General features: G+C 44.4%; 1 protein-coding gene and 1 long non-coding RNA gene across 8 annotated transcripts in view; one reads left to right on the top strand and one right to left on the bottom strand.

Moving 5' to 3' along the window:
• The window catches only part of ZCCHC2 (zinc finger CCHC-type containing 2), a 64,797-nt gene extending 62,238 nt beyond the window's left edge, over positions 1-2,559 (bottom strand). For 2 of the 6 annotated variants that reach the window (XM_023242068.2, XM_045041066.1), the window contains exon 1: positions 1,554-2,557. In XM_023242068.2, the coding sequence (XP_023097836.2) occupies positions 1,554-2,513 (960 nt within the window). In that variant the 5' untranslated portion in view covers positions 2,514-2,557. Of the gene's footprint in view, positions 1-1,553 lie in introns of all 6 variants that reach the window. The other 4 variants (XM_023242067.2, XR_002737379.2, XM_023242070.2 and 1 more) reach the window with 3 other exon arrangements.
• Positions 2,560-2,656: 97 nt separating this feature from the next.
• LOC109493496 lies at positions 2,657-13,450 on the top strand. Of its 2 annotated transcripts, none has more exons than XR_006587579.1 (3): positions 2,657-3,131; positions 8,664-9,553; positions 12,054-13,450. It is a non-coding gene; the product is annotated as an uncharacterized LOC109493496 (long non-coding RNA). The 2 variants fall into 2 exon arrangements; XR_002147784.2 differs by having other exon boundaries at positions 2,657-3,597.
• The last annotated feature ends 2,290 nt before the right edge of the window (positions 13,451-15,740 follow it).

Raw genomic sequence — 15,740 nt, 5'->3', positions numbered from 1 at the left:
AATTATTTTAGTGAGTAGGCTAGGAGTGGAAAAGGACTTTTACCAACAGTATACACAGTTGCATATTACTAGTAAATACACACTACATGACCAAATTTCAAGTTCACCAAGAAAATAGAGTAGTAGCATTACTACATTGGAGTTGGATAAAATATATCCTACAATGTGAGTCACTTCATAGAAGCCTCATTTTAAAAAGGAGGGGCTCAGCCTAGATTATTACCAAATCCCTTCTAGCTACTGAATTCCTCGATTCGATGGATATGGAGTCCACACAGCCCTTAGAAAAATTACAAAGTCCGGTTTTAGTTCCAGAGTACTGAAAGATACATAAGACACATAAATTGAATTCACTTTCAAGAAGGGAAAGGGAAAAATCCCCTTTTCCAGTAGATCCTCCTAGAGATCACCTAAGTTGAAAAGGATGGCAACCAAACTACTACCTTTTAAGTAACTGTGTGCCACAAAAATAAAGTTATTGTACATAGTTTTTACTCTATTGCACACACAGTTTTTACTCTGAAACCTACTCTCCTCCCCTCCATTAAGTTGTTAGGATCAAGGGTTTCATATTGGGCCTAGATTATTATTAGATGCTTTTACAGCTCTACATAATTTCATCTTCGTTTATGTTTGAGACAAGTGATTCATCTGGGTTCTTGTCGACTACATTTTGGTGTTTAACAACTTTTAGAAAACAACATTTATGCCTAAAGGCCCGACAAATACCCCTGCTTCAAATATGTAGGCAAGACTGAAGCCTGATAGAAAATAAATTATGCCAGAGGTAAAGGGCGTGAGCAGCCAGCTCTAAGACAGTTTTTGTTGTTGTTGTTGTTGTTTGTTTGTTTTTTTAGCCAGACAACCTGCGCTAATACCCATCCAGTTTGAGTCGATTCGTTGCTCTCCACCTTAGGGTTTTTTCTGGGAACATCAAGTTAGAATCAGGAGCCAAAAGACCCTACGACCCCTTTAAACTCAGCATTGCCGGAGCGAAAAGAGCCCCTTTGTGGTGAAGACACGGGCAGCACGCCGGGAGCGCACCTTTAGAACACCTCTGCGAGGGGATAAGGCAGAGCTTTAAACTGTAACCAGAGCGCCAGATGGCGAGAAAGAGAAGGCGCTGCCCGGGGCCAGACTGCAGCTAATAGTCTCCTTTGCGCTTTGCCTTTCCCAGCACCTGGGGCGAGAGATGCTCCAAGTCAAAAATGTCCCGAGACCTTGCCTCGGAGAGGGGGACCAGGCTGAGAGCCCCATGTTTCCCGTGGCAACTCCGGCACGGAAGAGACTTCTAGAGCATTCTGTTATGGCGGGTGCCTGAGTGTGCATGGCGGGGGGGGGGGGGGGGGGGGGGGAAGGGTGGGAGAGTGGAACTGAACCGCCCAGCAGAACGAAGATTAGTTAGTGTTACGGCGGGCTGGGAGCCGTGGGGTGGGTATTCCGAGCCACCTGCGCCGGGTTGAGGCTCGGCCAAGAGGTATCCGAAAGCCAGGCCGGGGAGGCCGCCGGGGCGGTGACCGCAACGCGGGTGCACGGAGGCTCGCGCGCCTTACCTGGGCCCGGGGGCCGGCAAAGTTGCACGGCTCCACCTCCACCTCTGCGTCCTCGGGCCCCCCGCGGAGCGCGGTGCGGAGCCTCTCCAGGTGCTCCCTCAGGGTGACCCGCTGGTGGAAGGAGAACGCCGGGTGCAGCGAAGCCATGGTGAAAAGCAGCAGCAGTTCCTCCTGGGCCCTGAAGCCCAGCCCGCCGCCGGGCCGGGGCTCGGCGCCGCTGCCTTCCGGGCCGGAACCGTCCTTCTCTGCGTCCTCCTCGCCTTCGCCGTCCTCCCCGCGCTCGCCGGGCTCGTCCTCCGCGCCGCCCCGCGAACCCTCGCCCCGAACCGCTCGCAGACTCTTGAGCACCGAGTCCACCTGGGGCAGGAGGCGGTGCAGGCGACCGGCGGCCTCACGATTCTCCGAGCCCAGCAGCGCCAGGTAGACGATGAGGCGCGAGCGCACGGCGGGCTCTCGGAAGTCGGCCAGCGGCCCAGGGTCCGAGAGGCCGTTGGCCTTAGCCTCCGAGTCGCGCAGGTAATGGTAGTCCTTGCGCGCCAGGTCCTCCAGGCACGAACCGAGGAAGCGCAGCTCCAGCGGGTTACACAGGTCCAGCAGCCCGCACATGAACTCCAAGCGCTGCGCCGAGCCCAGCACCAGCCCAAACCACTCGTACACCCGCTCCTGCTCGCGCAGCGCCGCCGCGGGCCCGCCGCCGCCGCCCGGCATGCCCGCCCCCGCCGCTGCTCCGCCAGCAACAGGCGGCCCGAGCCCCCGGGGCGGCGGCGGCGGCGGCGGCGGCGGCGGCGGCGGCGGGGGGCCCCGCGGCGGGCCCGCGGGAGGCGGCGGCGGGGGGCGGCAGTCCCGGCGGCGGCGCGGCGGCGCCTTAGCGCCCGGCCGTGCGTCTGCCTCGGGCTCCTCCGCCTCGGGCGGCGGCTCCACGGGGTGCGTCGGCTTCAGCGGCAGCTTCATCCTCAGCATCCTCGGCTAAGGCGGCGCGGACATGCGAGCGGGGGCGGGCAGGCGGGCGGGGCCGGGAGGGGGGGGCGGGGGCCGAGGCGGCGGCGCTGCCGTCAAGAGCGGGGCCCCTCCATGCCGCCGGGGGAGGGCCGGGGCCGGGGCCGGGGCCGGGGGCGGGTCTCGGCCGGCGAGGGGGGCGGTGGCCGGCCGGCGGGGTCGCTGGCGTCGTCTTCCCGGGCCGGAGGCGGGGCGTGCCCGCGGCGGCTCCTCCCCCTGGGCTCCGCGCCGGCTCTAGGAGCCCGAGTGCGGGTGGGAGCAAGCAAGCGAGTGTGTTCTCCTTCCTCCTCCCTCTCTCCCGTCGTCCGCACTGGGCTGGGGCGGCGGCGCCTGAGCGGTTCCCTCGCGAGCCGGTGTGGACCCAGCGGCTGGGAGAGGAGGAGGAGCGGCCGGGCCGGGCGGAGACGCTTGCGGACTCCGCGCAGGCACCTCAGCCAATCAGAGGCCAGAGTTGACGGTTGCGTAGTTCTCCCCGCCCCCAAGGGCTGCCTCTTCGAGAAGCCACGCCCAACTGCTACGCGACCGCCCCTCTCTCTCGGCGGCTTCCGCGCGGTCCTAATATCTGGTCTTTGCCAGCTTAGGGTAGGACGTTGGTGGGACAGTGGGGCGGTGGCTGGATCGCTAGGTGCGCCGAGCGCGGCGAGTATCTTGCGAGGTCCACGTGAGAGGACTAACGGGGGTCATTTCACGTTTTCCGAGGGCCCTAGCCCTGTTTTGGACTACTGACTCCCCTGCTCTGTCTCCTCGCCTGGGCCACCGCCCCACCTCGGCCAGCGCCGTTCGCCGCACTGAACGTGTCCTAGGAGTGGAGGTTCTTCTGAAGTGAGCGCGCTAACCCAAGGCGAGCTCTTTCAGTCTCCACGGCCTGGCCGACTTTCGGGTAGTCAGCAGTGGCATAATTCCCACCACAACTTCACAAGGATCGGTTGTGTTGACTCTCTGAGTTGCAGATCGGGGAACTGGCTCGGGAGGCAGGATTGTGGCTGTGGTTAGGGGGCCCGGACGCCTCAAAGCTGAGCGAGCGCCCACGGCGTGTGCCGGCTGCAAGGTGCGGAGATGGGGACGCGCGGCCCTGGGGGCGCGGAGGCTACGCGACCCGAGGAGTTCCGCGGCCTCTGGGCGGAGTGGGGGGCGTGCTGATGTGGACTCCCCTGGCCTAACGGTTACCTCTGATCTGTAACGCTTTGGGGAAATAATTTCCACGACAGTTTAGCAAAAGTCCCTCTCCGCCCGCGCCTCCATCTTCTGGGGATCGGTTTACTTGCTAAATAACGTTTCTGTGCCTGACGCCAACATTTTGGATCCTTGTGCCCGTGTAAATTCCCTGTGATTCGAACTTAATAAGATACCACCTTGACAGGCTCTCAACTTTATTTATTTTTGTTTAGTTTTTTTATATTTTAAAGGTTTGAGTACCTTCAAAATGTCTTTCTCACATTGTGGCTTTTTTTTTTTTAATATAGCCCCAATTTTTAGTACCTATCTGGATTTTTTGAAGGTTAATTTGAAAAGGTGGGATTACTTTTAAATCCTTTTTAAGTCTTACTACAGCTGTATAGTAGGAGTATGTAAAAAACAGAAATGACACCGTAACTCTGAGATATTGGGGCATCTGTGGGAGAGCCTTCGCTGAGCCCTTTATCTCACGTTTATGCCCTAAGAAGCTAATTTATAATTCAGTAAAAGGCTGAACTGAAGCCTAAAATCAGTTTCAGCAATAAAGCAGGGAGAAGGAATTATTTTCAACACATTTAAGATTGACAAAGTAGGGGCGCCTGGGTGGCTCAGTCGGTTAAGCGTCCGACTTCAGCTCAGGTAACGATCTAGCGGTCGGTGAGTTCGAGCCCCGCGTCGGGCTCTGGGCTGATGGCTCGGAGCCTGGAGCCTGCTTCCGATTCTGTGTCTCCCTCTCTCTCTCTGCCCCTCCCCCGTTCATGCTCTGTCTCTCTCTGTCCCAAAAATAAATAAACGTTAAAAAAATTAAAAAAAAAAAAAAGATTGACAAAGTATATGAGAGCCATTCTTCCAGGTAATTTACTAATTCTTTACATTCTTTGCGTGTTACCTAGAAATCATTACAATCAGGAGAAAACTTTGTTAAGGACTGTTAATTAACAATCCTTGCTCCCTTTTGCTGTCTGTCAGCTTCAACTTCCGTGGAATCTTCTACTCTATCTCATCTACTCCCACATTTCTTTTTTTTTTTTTAATTTTTTTAACGTTTTATTTATTTTTGAGACAGAGAGAGACAGAGCATGAACGGGGGAGGGTCAGCGAGAGGGAGACACAGAATCCGAAACAGGCTCCAGGCTCTGAGCTGTCAGCACAGAGCCCGACGTGGGGCTCGAACTCACGGACCGCAAGATCATGACCTGAGCCGAAGTCGGCCGCTCAACCGACTGAGCCACCCAGGCACCCCTACTCCCACATTTCTAAAGCTCAGGGTGAAATACCTTAGGCAACCAATAATCTTCTTAGTCTGGCTGGATACAGGTCTGTATTGAGTCACCTGTCCAGATTGGGATATCGTGTGTAGTAAGGTAATACTTAACCTTGGGAGGCATTTTTCCAAGTAACTCAGGCAAAAGGTCTTTACATTTTCCTTGGCAACAGGAAGCCATTTGGTAGGAACTCTCAACAATACTTGACCCATAAATTTTATATTAGAATTGAGATTTGTAAAAATAATAATGTTGACCTTTGTCCTTCTATCTTTGGCCAATATTAGAAAATTCAGTGATCCCAGCTTTTGAATATATATGACATGTATAAAATGATTTAATATTCTGGTTATCATCATCCATCAGGTGCACAATTTGCCATTTACCCCCCAGTGCGTTGTTTCAGAGCCCTCTTTCCATACTGTAACTCACTAGACCAGGCCTCAACTTTTTTCCAACTTTTGTATGTGAAAGAGAGGACACATTCTCTGGGTAAGAAGAATGTACTGCATGCTTTTCTGGGAGCAGCCCAGATGGAAATCCCGGGATGAGATGTAGGCATGTTTCATTGGGAAAACTACCCAGATGATTCTAATAAGACGCCCTAGGAAGGTATTCCTCCCACCAGGCCTACCTACTGAGAACTCCTGATCTAGATTCTCTCGTATTTTACATAATTCCTGGATAATTATTCAGATAGGACAGATATTGGTACTGTGGTAACGGTGGGAGTATGTTTGTATCGAAGTTGTTCACAGAGGAATATGCGCCATAAAAGACATCTTTAAGGACACAAAGTAGTGCTATTGTCTCTTGTCTCTAGATGATATTTAAGGCATATTCAATGTACTATTTAATGCACATTCACTGTGTTTATTTGCTTCTTAGCAATGAAAGATGATATTATTGACATGACTGCCTAAATACTTATATGTAACCAGAAAACTGGTTTCAAGTTATGATTCTACTTTGGATTAAGATACTAGCCATTGATAGAGGATTGAGCAGAGGCTTTGCAACCCTCCCTTTTGCAATCGGGTTACTGTAAGAAATTTCAGTAAAAGCACAGTTAATTGAATGGTTCAGAGCACACTAATAATGATACCTACTCTATAAGAAGGATGCCCAAAGACAGCTACTTCTAGCTCAGATGAAACTAGTAATCTCATCCATACCAAGGATTTGTTCTTTCAGTGTTTGTGAGTGTTGACTTACTTGCTCCCTCTCCCACTACATCTGTTTCCTCCATTAGAACAGAAGTATCTTAACATCAGTCTTATTCAATTTTATATTTTGCCATCTGGAACACAGTTGCTGTTAATGAATGTTTGCCGAGTAAGCAAACAATAATGCACCAGGAACCAAAACTAACTGCCAGCTACTTCTGGGGTTACCTGAATCTTTCTTTGTTCATATCTAGAAGGGAAAAGAAAACATTTGTGTTCCAACATTGCCAGACTAGTACTAAAACTCATTCTACATGAATTGGCTTAGGTTACATGCCCATTACTGATTATTCAATGGAGCCACAGAAGTGGAGTCAGCTTTGTCAGAACAATGTCGGTCCCCCACCCCCGAAAAAATCCAGGTCTGTTGGAAAGAAGCAAGGAAAACATAGATTCTAAGGAAGCAATATGTATGTCCAAAGCCATTATTCTTACAGTCTATACCTTCGATCACTTAAATTGTCAAGGATTTAAGGTACCTCAAAAATAAATTTTTGTTTAGTTCATATTTTTGTTTAGTTATATCATACATTTAAGAGTTATTAAATAATATCTTTAAAGACTACAGTTAAAAAGCTGTTAAGTTCTTGGAAACAACACAGATGAATTATTCATTGATCTATAACTTAAGGAAAAAATTGTATATTTAAAATTAAAAAGATATGTCTTGGTAAGGTTTACAAAAGCATGCTATAAGACATGTTTGACGTAGAAATCCTCAGTATTGATGCTATGACAGTATTCTCATTGGTAAGCTAGGAATCCATGCCCAACATGGGTGTATGGCACCTTTTCTGGAAGATTAGTGTTTGGATAAATTCAGAGTCTCCCTAGAGTTGTGGCTTCATTTGTCAGGAAGATTCTTAGGAACTTAGATTTACCAGGTGGCCCAAGTTCTCCCACTTGTACATTGAAACTTTTGGAGAAGCCCTGGAATCCACCAACCTTTGTTTTTTATTTTTTGTTATGTTTATCTATTTTTTTGAGAGACAGCACGAGCGGGGGATGGCAGAGAGAGAGGGAGACACAGAATCCGAAGCAGGCTGCAGGCTCTGAGCTGTCAGCACAGAACCCCACAGGGGGCTCGAACTCACACACTGTGAGATCATGACCTGAGCAGAAGTCAGATGCTTAACCGACTGAGCCACCCAGACGCCCTGAGAATCCACCAATCTTTGAAGCCTGTCTGGAAATAAACTTGATTCTAAAGTAGATTGATTAGGGGGCACCTGGGTGGCTCAGTCGGTTAAGTGTCTGACTTCGGCTGAGGTCATGATCTTGCTCAAGCCCTGCATTGGGCTCTGTGCTGACAGCTCAGAGCCTGGAGCCTGTTTCATTCAGATTCTGTCTCTCTCTCTCTCTCTCTCTCTCTCTCTCTCTCCCCCCCCCCCCCCCCTCTCTCTCTCTCTGTCTCTCTTAAAAAATAATAAACATAGGGGCGCCTGAGTGGCTCAGTCGGTTAAGCGTCCGACTTCGGCTCAGGTCATGATCTCGCGGTCTGTGAGTTCAAGCCCCGCGTTGGGCTCTGTGCTGACAGCTCAGAGCCTGGAGCCTGTTTCAGGTTCTGTGTCTCCCTCTCTCTTACCCTCCCCCATTCATATTCTGTCTCTCTCTGTCTCAAAAATAAATAAACGTTAAAAAAAATTAAAAAAAAATAATAAACATAAAAAATTAAAGTGGATTGATTTGGAAAATCTTCAGGCTACTGGCTCATGCTAGAAATTCAGGAACCAGGGGTGCCTGGGTGGCTAAGTTGGTTGAGTGTCCGACTTGGGCTCAGGTCATGATCTTTTGGTTCCTGTGCTGACAGCTCAGAGCCTGGAACTTGCTTCAGATTCCTCATCTCTCTCTCTGCCCCTCCCCTCTCACACTCTGTCTCTCTATATATATCAAAAATAAATAAACATTTAAAAAAAAGAAAAATTCAGGAACTGGTACTTGCCTGGTTCTATGAGATATCTGCAAATAGACTTTTTGCCCAACTGTAAAGCCTGTCTACCCAAAAAAGACAATACTGCTGCCTTTTTTTTTTTTAATTTTTTTTAAACATTCAGTTTTGAGAGAGACCGTGTGAGCTGGGGAGGGGCAGAGAGAAGGAGGCACAGAATCTGAAGCAGGCTCCAGGCTCTGAGCTGTCAGGACAGAGCCCGACGTGGGGCTCAAACTCATGAATCATAAGATCATGACCTGAGGTGAAGTCAGCCACTTAACTGACTGAGCCACCCAGGCGCCCTGATAATACTGCCTTCCAGGGACCCATGGACACTAGATTTGAAGTTTCGGAAGTTTGGCTTGCTAGATAGGAAAATAACAACTGCCCCAGTAGTGTTCTCTGGAATGGGATTTGCTGAATTCGTATACTTCTTTAAATATGGTTACATCAAATTATTGGTGGGCTCTTTGTGAACCCAGCTTAAACCCACTGTGTCTTATCTTTTTGCATTCAGAAAAGAAGCCGAATTTTTTTTCAAGCATCCAGCCTTCTTCCAAAGATCCTATGTGGTTTGAGTGATACCTTTGCCAGCTGCATAGATAGATCTTGATCAGTAACCGAATCAGAGTAGCCCACACTTCTTGCCAGTTGGTTTAGAAATCCCGACCTATTGCGATATGTCGAAAGGACACCCAAGCCCATAAACTCTGTCAAATTAGCACATGAAGGGGCTCCTACTCTGCAAATCCAGCAGAGTTTGAGTATCACAAAGGATAACGTACCAGTGAATCAAAAAAGAATCCAAGTCCATAGAGATTCTCAGAGGAAAAACGGTGGACGAAGGTCCAGGGAAAGGTCTTCTCTACAGAAGCATGCCAGCCAAAAAATTTGGAAGGAAAGTGTGAGGAAACTCTCATTTTGCAACCACCATGTGTAATAGTCGATTCACCACTGGGTGCAAAGTTGCTGGCAAAAGGAACATTCACGTGCTCTCAAAATAATGCCTCAGTGAAAAGGGGGAAAGGTACTTATTTGTGGATAAATCTGATGGGCGCCACCTTAACATGTCACAATGAGCATTACCAGTAGTGGGACGATCTAATATTCCTCCTCATGTCATGGACATCATTGGAAGAACATACTGTTTGTGGTATTCTTGCCAAAATGTTTACACCGAATCTAATCACGACAAAATAAGGCAAATCTGGATTATGGGATACCGTATAAGACAACTTAAAATCTTCAAAAATCTTAAAAAAAAATCAATGTCATGAAAGCAAATACAGAAAGAAAGCGAATTGTTCTAAAGAAAACTAACGAGGCAAATGCAGTGAATGATCTGTGATTGGATCCTGGACTTAAAAAAAAAAAAAGACTCTAAAAAGACATATTGGGGATAATTCGGTAAGTTTGAATAGGGACTTCTAATTAGACATGGTTACTTTATCAATGCTAACTTTCTTGGGTGACATAATGACCTTGTGGTTGTATAAAAAACTGCCCTTGTTTTTGGCTGATATTTGCTCAAGCACTGAAGGTTTAAATGTTATGATATCTACAACTTATTTTTTATTTAAAAATTATAGAGAAACAAAGCAAATGTGGCAAAGCAGTGACAACAGCCAAATCTAAAGGGTATATGGGTGAATATTGAACTTCACCTTTCTGCAGGCGTGATTTTCTTTTCAAAATAAAGTGGGAAACAGGGAGATTACAAATCCTCATCCACAGGACGAGTGAAAGGTAAAAGACAATATATTACATTTATGAGTGCAGTTTAACACAAAACTTTCATTAATTGATTTTATAAATGGGACAAAATGCTAACCAGAGTCATCTTTAAAACTGTATATAAAATAGAATAATAAGACTTGTGCAAGAAACATAGAAGCCTAGTGGAGAACTGGTTTTCTGCACTTGTTACCTCAATATATTGGCCTTCCAAAAAATTAAAGAGTGAAGCTGGTTAGGATCAACCTGTAATGGCTTGCAAAGTCAGAAGGTGTCCCAAGAGTCAGTTTGTCAATGTGTTCTGAAGGAAACCTGGGGCCCAGCCAAAGGCAAGCAAGGTCATCCTCAGACAGAAACATTTCTAAAGAAGGGTACAAAATAATCCTCTGGAACCAAACTACAAAAGGCACGGTGAAGTACCCGGAGGATGGTGTTCCGTGCGGAGCATAAGGAAATTACCTTAATTTTGTATTATCTGCTTTCTATCAAAAGCGATTTAAGGAGATTGCTTGTAATCTAAATAGGGAAAATGGAGAGTCAATGCGTTTGTCAAGGTTAATGCAGGACTTCTCAATGTAAACGGTCATTGCATCTGGTGGATGCTTTTCCGTACCCAGAATGACAAGACTAGTGCTTTGGGCTTTTCCCTCACTCTCATGAAAAGTCTCTAAGACCATGCAATTTTCACCCTGGATTCTGATGCAGAACCCAACAACCTTTTGATTAGCGATTCAGTTTCCCATTGACTTAATGCTGGGAAAGAAGAAATCCTAGTGAATGGAAATATATAATCTACTCTCAAAGAAAGGGATATTCCACATTGAAATAAACTCATTAACATCCGGCTTACTCGTCCCTTTTAAATTTCTTTAGAGGTGTCACTCCCCCTGAATCTTGTCAATTCTGTGTAAATGCGATCACTTTCTTAGATCGTGGCTTATATGTGGTACCTTGAATGGTCTGCTGTTCTTGTTTGGTATAATTTTAATTTATACATATTTAGATCCAAATACTACCATTTAAAGAGTACTATTTTTTTCTTGGAAAAAAATTATTTGGAAGAATTTTTAAAAACTATAAAACTTTAAATGTTACTTAGCAACTTTAGAGGACTGGTTACAAATGTTTATGTAGAGAGGGAAATACTAAATACTAAAGACTTACTTAAACCCTGTAAACTGATGCTAAGATTTAATTAATTTAAAAATATGTTTAAGTCGTACATCTAACATATATATAAATAAGTGGTGAATTTTTTTTAGTTCATTAAAAAACTACTCTCTCAAAATGAATAAACTTAAAAAAATGGGAGGGCACTGGGGTGGCTCAGTCGGTTAAGCGTCTGACTGTTGAGTTTGGCTCAGGTCATGATCTCACAATCTGAGAGGTGGAGCCCCGCATGTGGGGCCCCGCACTGACAGTGTAGACCCTGCTTGGAATTCTCTCTCCCTCTAACTTTCCCCCACAAGCACGTGTATACTCTCTCTCTCCCTCTCAAAATAAATATTCAGTTAAAAAACGCCCAATTTGTTTGTGATGTAGGAAAAAGTATTTGTTTTATTTTTCACCTTTTCAACTAGGTTTGATGGAACTATGTGGATACAAGTTAAGCAAATATAACCTAAATTAAACAACACTCTTGCCACATTTATCCCAGAGCACATCTACGCATCAGAACACTAGTTTTGTAGACTGACTGTACTTGAAATATTTTTTAAAATTCCTTACGTTCCTCTTCAACATCAAGTCAAAATTTATTTTTCATGGGGCACCTGGGTGGCTCAGTCGGTTGAGCATCTGACTTCGGCTCAGATCACGATCTCGCAGTTCATGGGTTCAAGCCCCGTGTCGGGCTCTGTGCTGACAGCTCAGAGCCTGGAGCCCGTTTCAGATTTTGTGTCTCCCTCTCTCTCTGCCCCTCCCCAACTCGCGCTCTGTGTCTCTCTCAAAAAAAGTTTTTTTTTCTTGCATTCAATATTTGTATTTAAAATGTTCCATCAACATTTACAGCTTTAAGGTTTTAAAGGTTTTTTTCTTCATAATTCTTAAACATGTCACTTTTTAAAAAGGCACGAGAAGAGTTTTATTTCACAGAAATGTAAGCTAAGTCCAGACATGAAGATTTTATCTGCATAGATAAAGATTTTATCCACGCAGGTCTACTGTTTTTCAGATTTAGCTGTGCTTGGGTAAGATTGGCAAACTCATGGCATATGTCATCGTTGGCTGTTGAAATTTGGATGACCTACAGAACCATTTCCATTCTATCAGAAGGCTTTGGCTGCCATGCCAGAAGAGTTGGAAACGATCAAAGAAATTCGACTAACTTGTCCTTTCCTGACTTCTAACCTCTGAGGAGTCTTGGGCTTCAACTGGTGACTCAAGCAGTCAGCCATATGGAGGAGACGATGGCCTGGTGCTAAACTAAACCTCATATACACACTATGAGTTCTCAAAATCCCTCTCCCTTCCTCCTCCCACACCTCGCCCTCTAACTGCCAGGTCTCACAAGCATTAACTATCCAATGGCAAGGAGAGAAGCCATGCTGGGGATTCCTCGTAGCTTCTGCTCCCATTTGGGACAGCTCTGGCAATGGCACCAGCTCACCTTACGACTCCTCTTTTTCTACACATCCTGCCTACAGACTTAAGCAGTGACCTCAAGAGCCGATGTCACGTAGCAACCGAATGACTCACACGCAGAGCTACTCTAATAATGCAGAGTTGCCGTGATTATCTCCAACTCCACCTCATCCTTATTGGTCAGCGTGTTCCCTATTCTAATGATTCTAATGATTGGAAAAAGAGCAAAGAAATAACAGCCAGGAGAAAAGAATCATTTTTCCACAGCAAAGCATAAGTCTTTCTAAGCAACAGCAACAGCAATAAAGACCATTTATTGAGTATTGAGTTGTGTGCTGTCGAACTGATCACTTTACATATAGTTGCTGTTAATCTTCATAACATTCTTCTGATAAATGTCATTTTATAGATGAGGACACCGAGACTGAGAGTTAAGCCATTTTCCAAGGTTTCATGCTAGAAAATGACTGAGGCATGATTCAAACTGTAGGTGGCCACCCAAAGCTACATTTCCAAATACTATACCATCCTTTCAATTCAAGGACCAATTTAAAATAACATTTGCCACTTATTTCCTCACTATAGAAGCCACAGATGTTCACTATTAAAAATCTGATTAAAAAATTCAGTTAGTATTAACATTTTTAAATTAGCCCAAACTCAGCTGCCTACAGGTAACTACTACACATTTCATTTCCAATATTTTCCTGTGATTATATGTGTGTGTGCATGTATATATGTGTGTATATTTGTACGGAGTATATGTATTATAAGCTGTGGTTTGGGAGTACTACATTTTTATCTTAAGATTATACTGATCTCCTAATTTTGGGATTGTTCATTGCTTGTATATAGAAATACAACTCATTTTTGTATGTTGGTCTTGTACTCCACACCTTGCTGACTTGTTCATTTTAGTAGTATGTGCATTCTTTAAGATGTTCTATAAATAGGATCATGAGTCTATGAATAAAGACGTTTCCCTTTTTCCTTTCTGATTAGTGTGCTTTTTTAAATTCTCTGTTTGCACTGGCTAGAATTTCTAGTGCGATGTTGAAATGGAAGAACTAAGAGTGGATATCCTTACCTGAGTCCCCATCTTAGTGGGGGAAAAAATTTCAATCTTTCACTTCTGAGCATAATGTTAGTTGTACATTTTTCGTAAATGCCCTTTATTAGATTGTGGAAGTTCCTTTCTGTTCTTAGTTTGCTGAAGGTTTTTATCATAAATAGGTATTAGATTTTGTCCTATGATTTTTCTGGATTGATTAAGGTGATCATGTGGTTTTTATATTCTATTCCACTATATCGTGTATTAAATGATATTTAGCTGTTGAGCCAACCTTGCATTCCTGGGATAAGTCCCACTTGGTCATAATGTATCATGGTTTTTTATTTTATGTTGCTGATCTCAGCCCCTTCTGACAGCTCCCTCTCATCACCTACTCTGCCTGAGTAGAACCATGTCACTATGGAGCTGGGGGAAGGGATGGAAAGGAAAAGCCCCAGGCTAAAATGCCACAGATTCCACCGATCTTACTGAAGTTTAAGAATTTATCACCAATAAATTCTTCTCAATTTGTTGTGTGACTTTGGTCAATTTACAGAGTACCAAAATGGTTGTTTGTGATAGTTTTGTCCAACTTTATCACTGCTTTGGAGAAAAGGATTTGGCATGCTTCTCCCTCAGTCATTCTGGTAATCCTCCTCCCTAGTGGTTTCTATAGGGACGCAGTATACATTCTTAACTTTCCCCAGTCTGCTCTAGTTCATGTTGTTTCCGCTTCATGCAAAATATAGAAACCTTGTTATGTATAGGTTCATTTACTGCTGTTTAGATTTATATACAAGTTCATTTACCTCGTAAGATATAGGTTCATTTACCATTTCTAAGGCATGTATGTAAACACACCCCCATCTCCCATCCTTGTGTATTACTGTATAACTGTATGTATCTACAAGCAATGTTCAGGATTTAGATTAAATAACCATTAAGCCCCTTTTCATTTAAAAAACACAAATTCTGTTAATGAAGAAAGAAAATTATAACAAAAACTCTTTACGTATGTTATGCATCTGTGAATAGCACATGCCTTTTCTTAAGTTTAAAATTCTTGAAGGAGGAAAGAAAGCCTTTACATGTTAGGGACTAGAGCTTAGAATAATAGCCATAATTCTTTCACTGTATAAAAGGCACGGGGCAAAGGTATCATATGCAGTGTGAGTGATCCATGTGTACTTGTAACACCTTTGTCCCCATGCAATGACACAGAACTGAACTTATATACCTTTTACATCAGGAGAAAATCAGCGTCCAACAGTATCTTGCAACTGTGTGATCACTAATCATTAATATCTCTTTGACATTTCAGGAGATGGTATATTTTCCACTCCTACTTGTTCTAGTTTATAGCAATCTAATTGAGGACAAGTTTTTAGGGTGTGGTTTTTGTTTTAGGTGTGTTTATTTTTTTGGAGAACAAATAGTTTATTTTTCAATGCTATCTCATAGAATGATTTTTTCTCTTGCCCCCAAATTACCTCTTGGAGAGGTATACTGTTAATTTTCAACTATGTGTATGCTCACATGTCTGGTTATACTGCATTTATCTATTTTGGAAAGTTAACTTTTAGCAATCAGAGAACATGTTTATCTAATTTGCCGTGAATAGGCACGTTAGGTTCATGCTTTATTTCTTGTCTGGAATATTCCTTATCTTCTCCTCATTCTTCCAAATCTCAACCATCCTCGAGGACTGGGCTCACATCTCATCTTTCAGGAACTCTTCTATGGAAAATCCTGCCTGGAAATGGTCTTTTTCTCCTTCCTCCCTTCCTTCCTTCCTTCCTTCCTTCAGCAAATATGTATTGAGTGTTCACTCTTCGTGAGACATTGATTAGGTAATAGAAGTTATATAAAAGGTGTATCAAATAATTTTACACTTGTATATATATATTTCTGTGTCTTATTTCCTCAGTTAAATTGTGAGTTCCTTAGACTACATCCTCCACCTTATTGTTTATAGCATTCCTTATAAAATTTAGTAGGGTGGCTTCTATTTAGTAAGGGATAGAGAAGAAGTTTAATTTATATGACGATTACATTTGTAGACTTTCTTTACAAATATTTAAGTATGCGAGACACAAATAGTTCCAATAGTTATATCATTCATTTAATCATTCAATTCAAAATATCCCATTACAGGTATGGAAAGAAATTTTGAAGCTATTCAAAAGTCAGTCACTCTGTCACATCTACATAATGACTCCTACCTGA

The sequence above is a fragment of the Felis catus genome, chromosome D3 (assembly GCF_018350175.1).
Source record: "Felis catus isolate Fca126 chromosome D3, F.catus_Fca126_mat1.0, whole genome shotgun sequence".
NCBI lineage: Eukaryota > Metazoa > Chordata > Mammalia > Carnivora > Felidae > Felis > Felis catus.
Note: the sequence above shows the minus strand (reverse complement) of the source record. Positions and strands in the feature narration are given on the sequence as shown.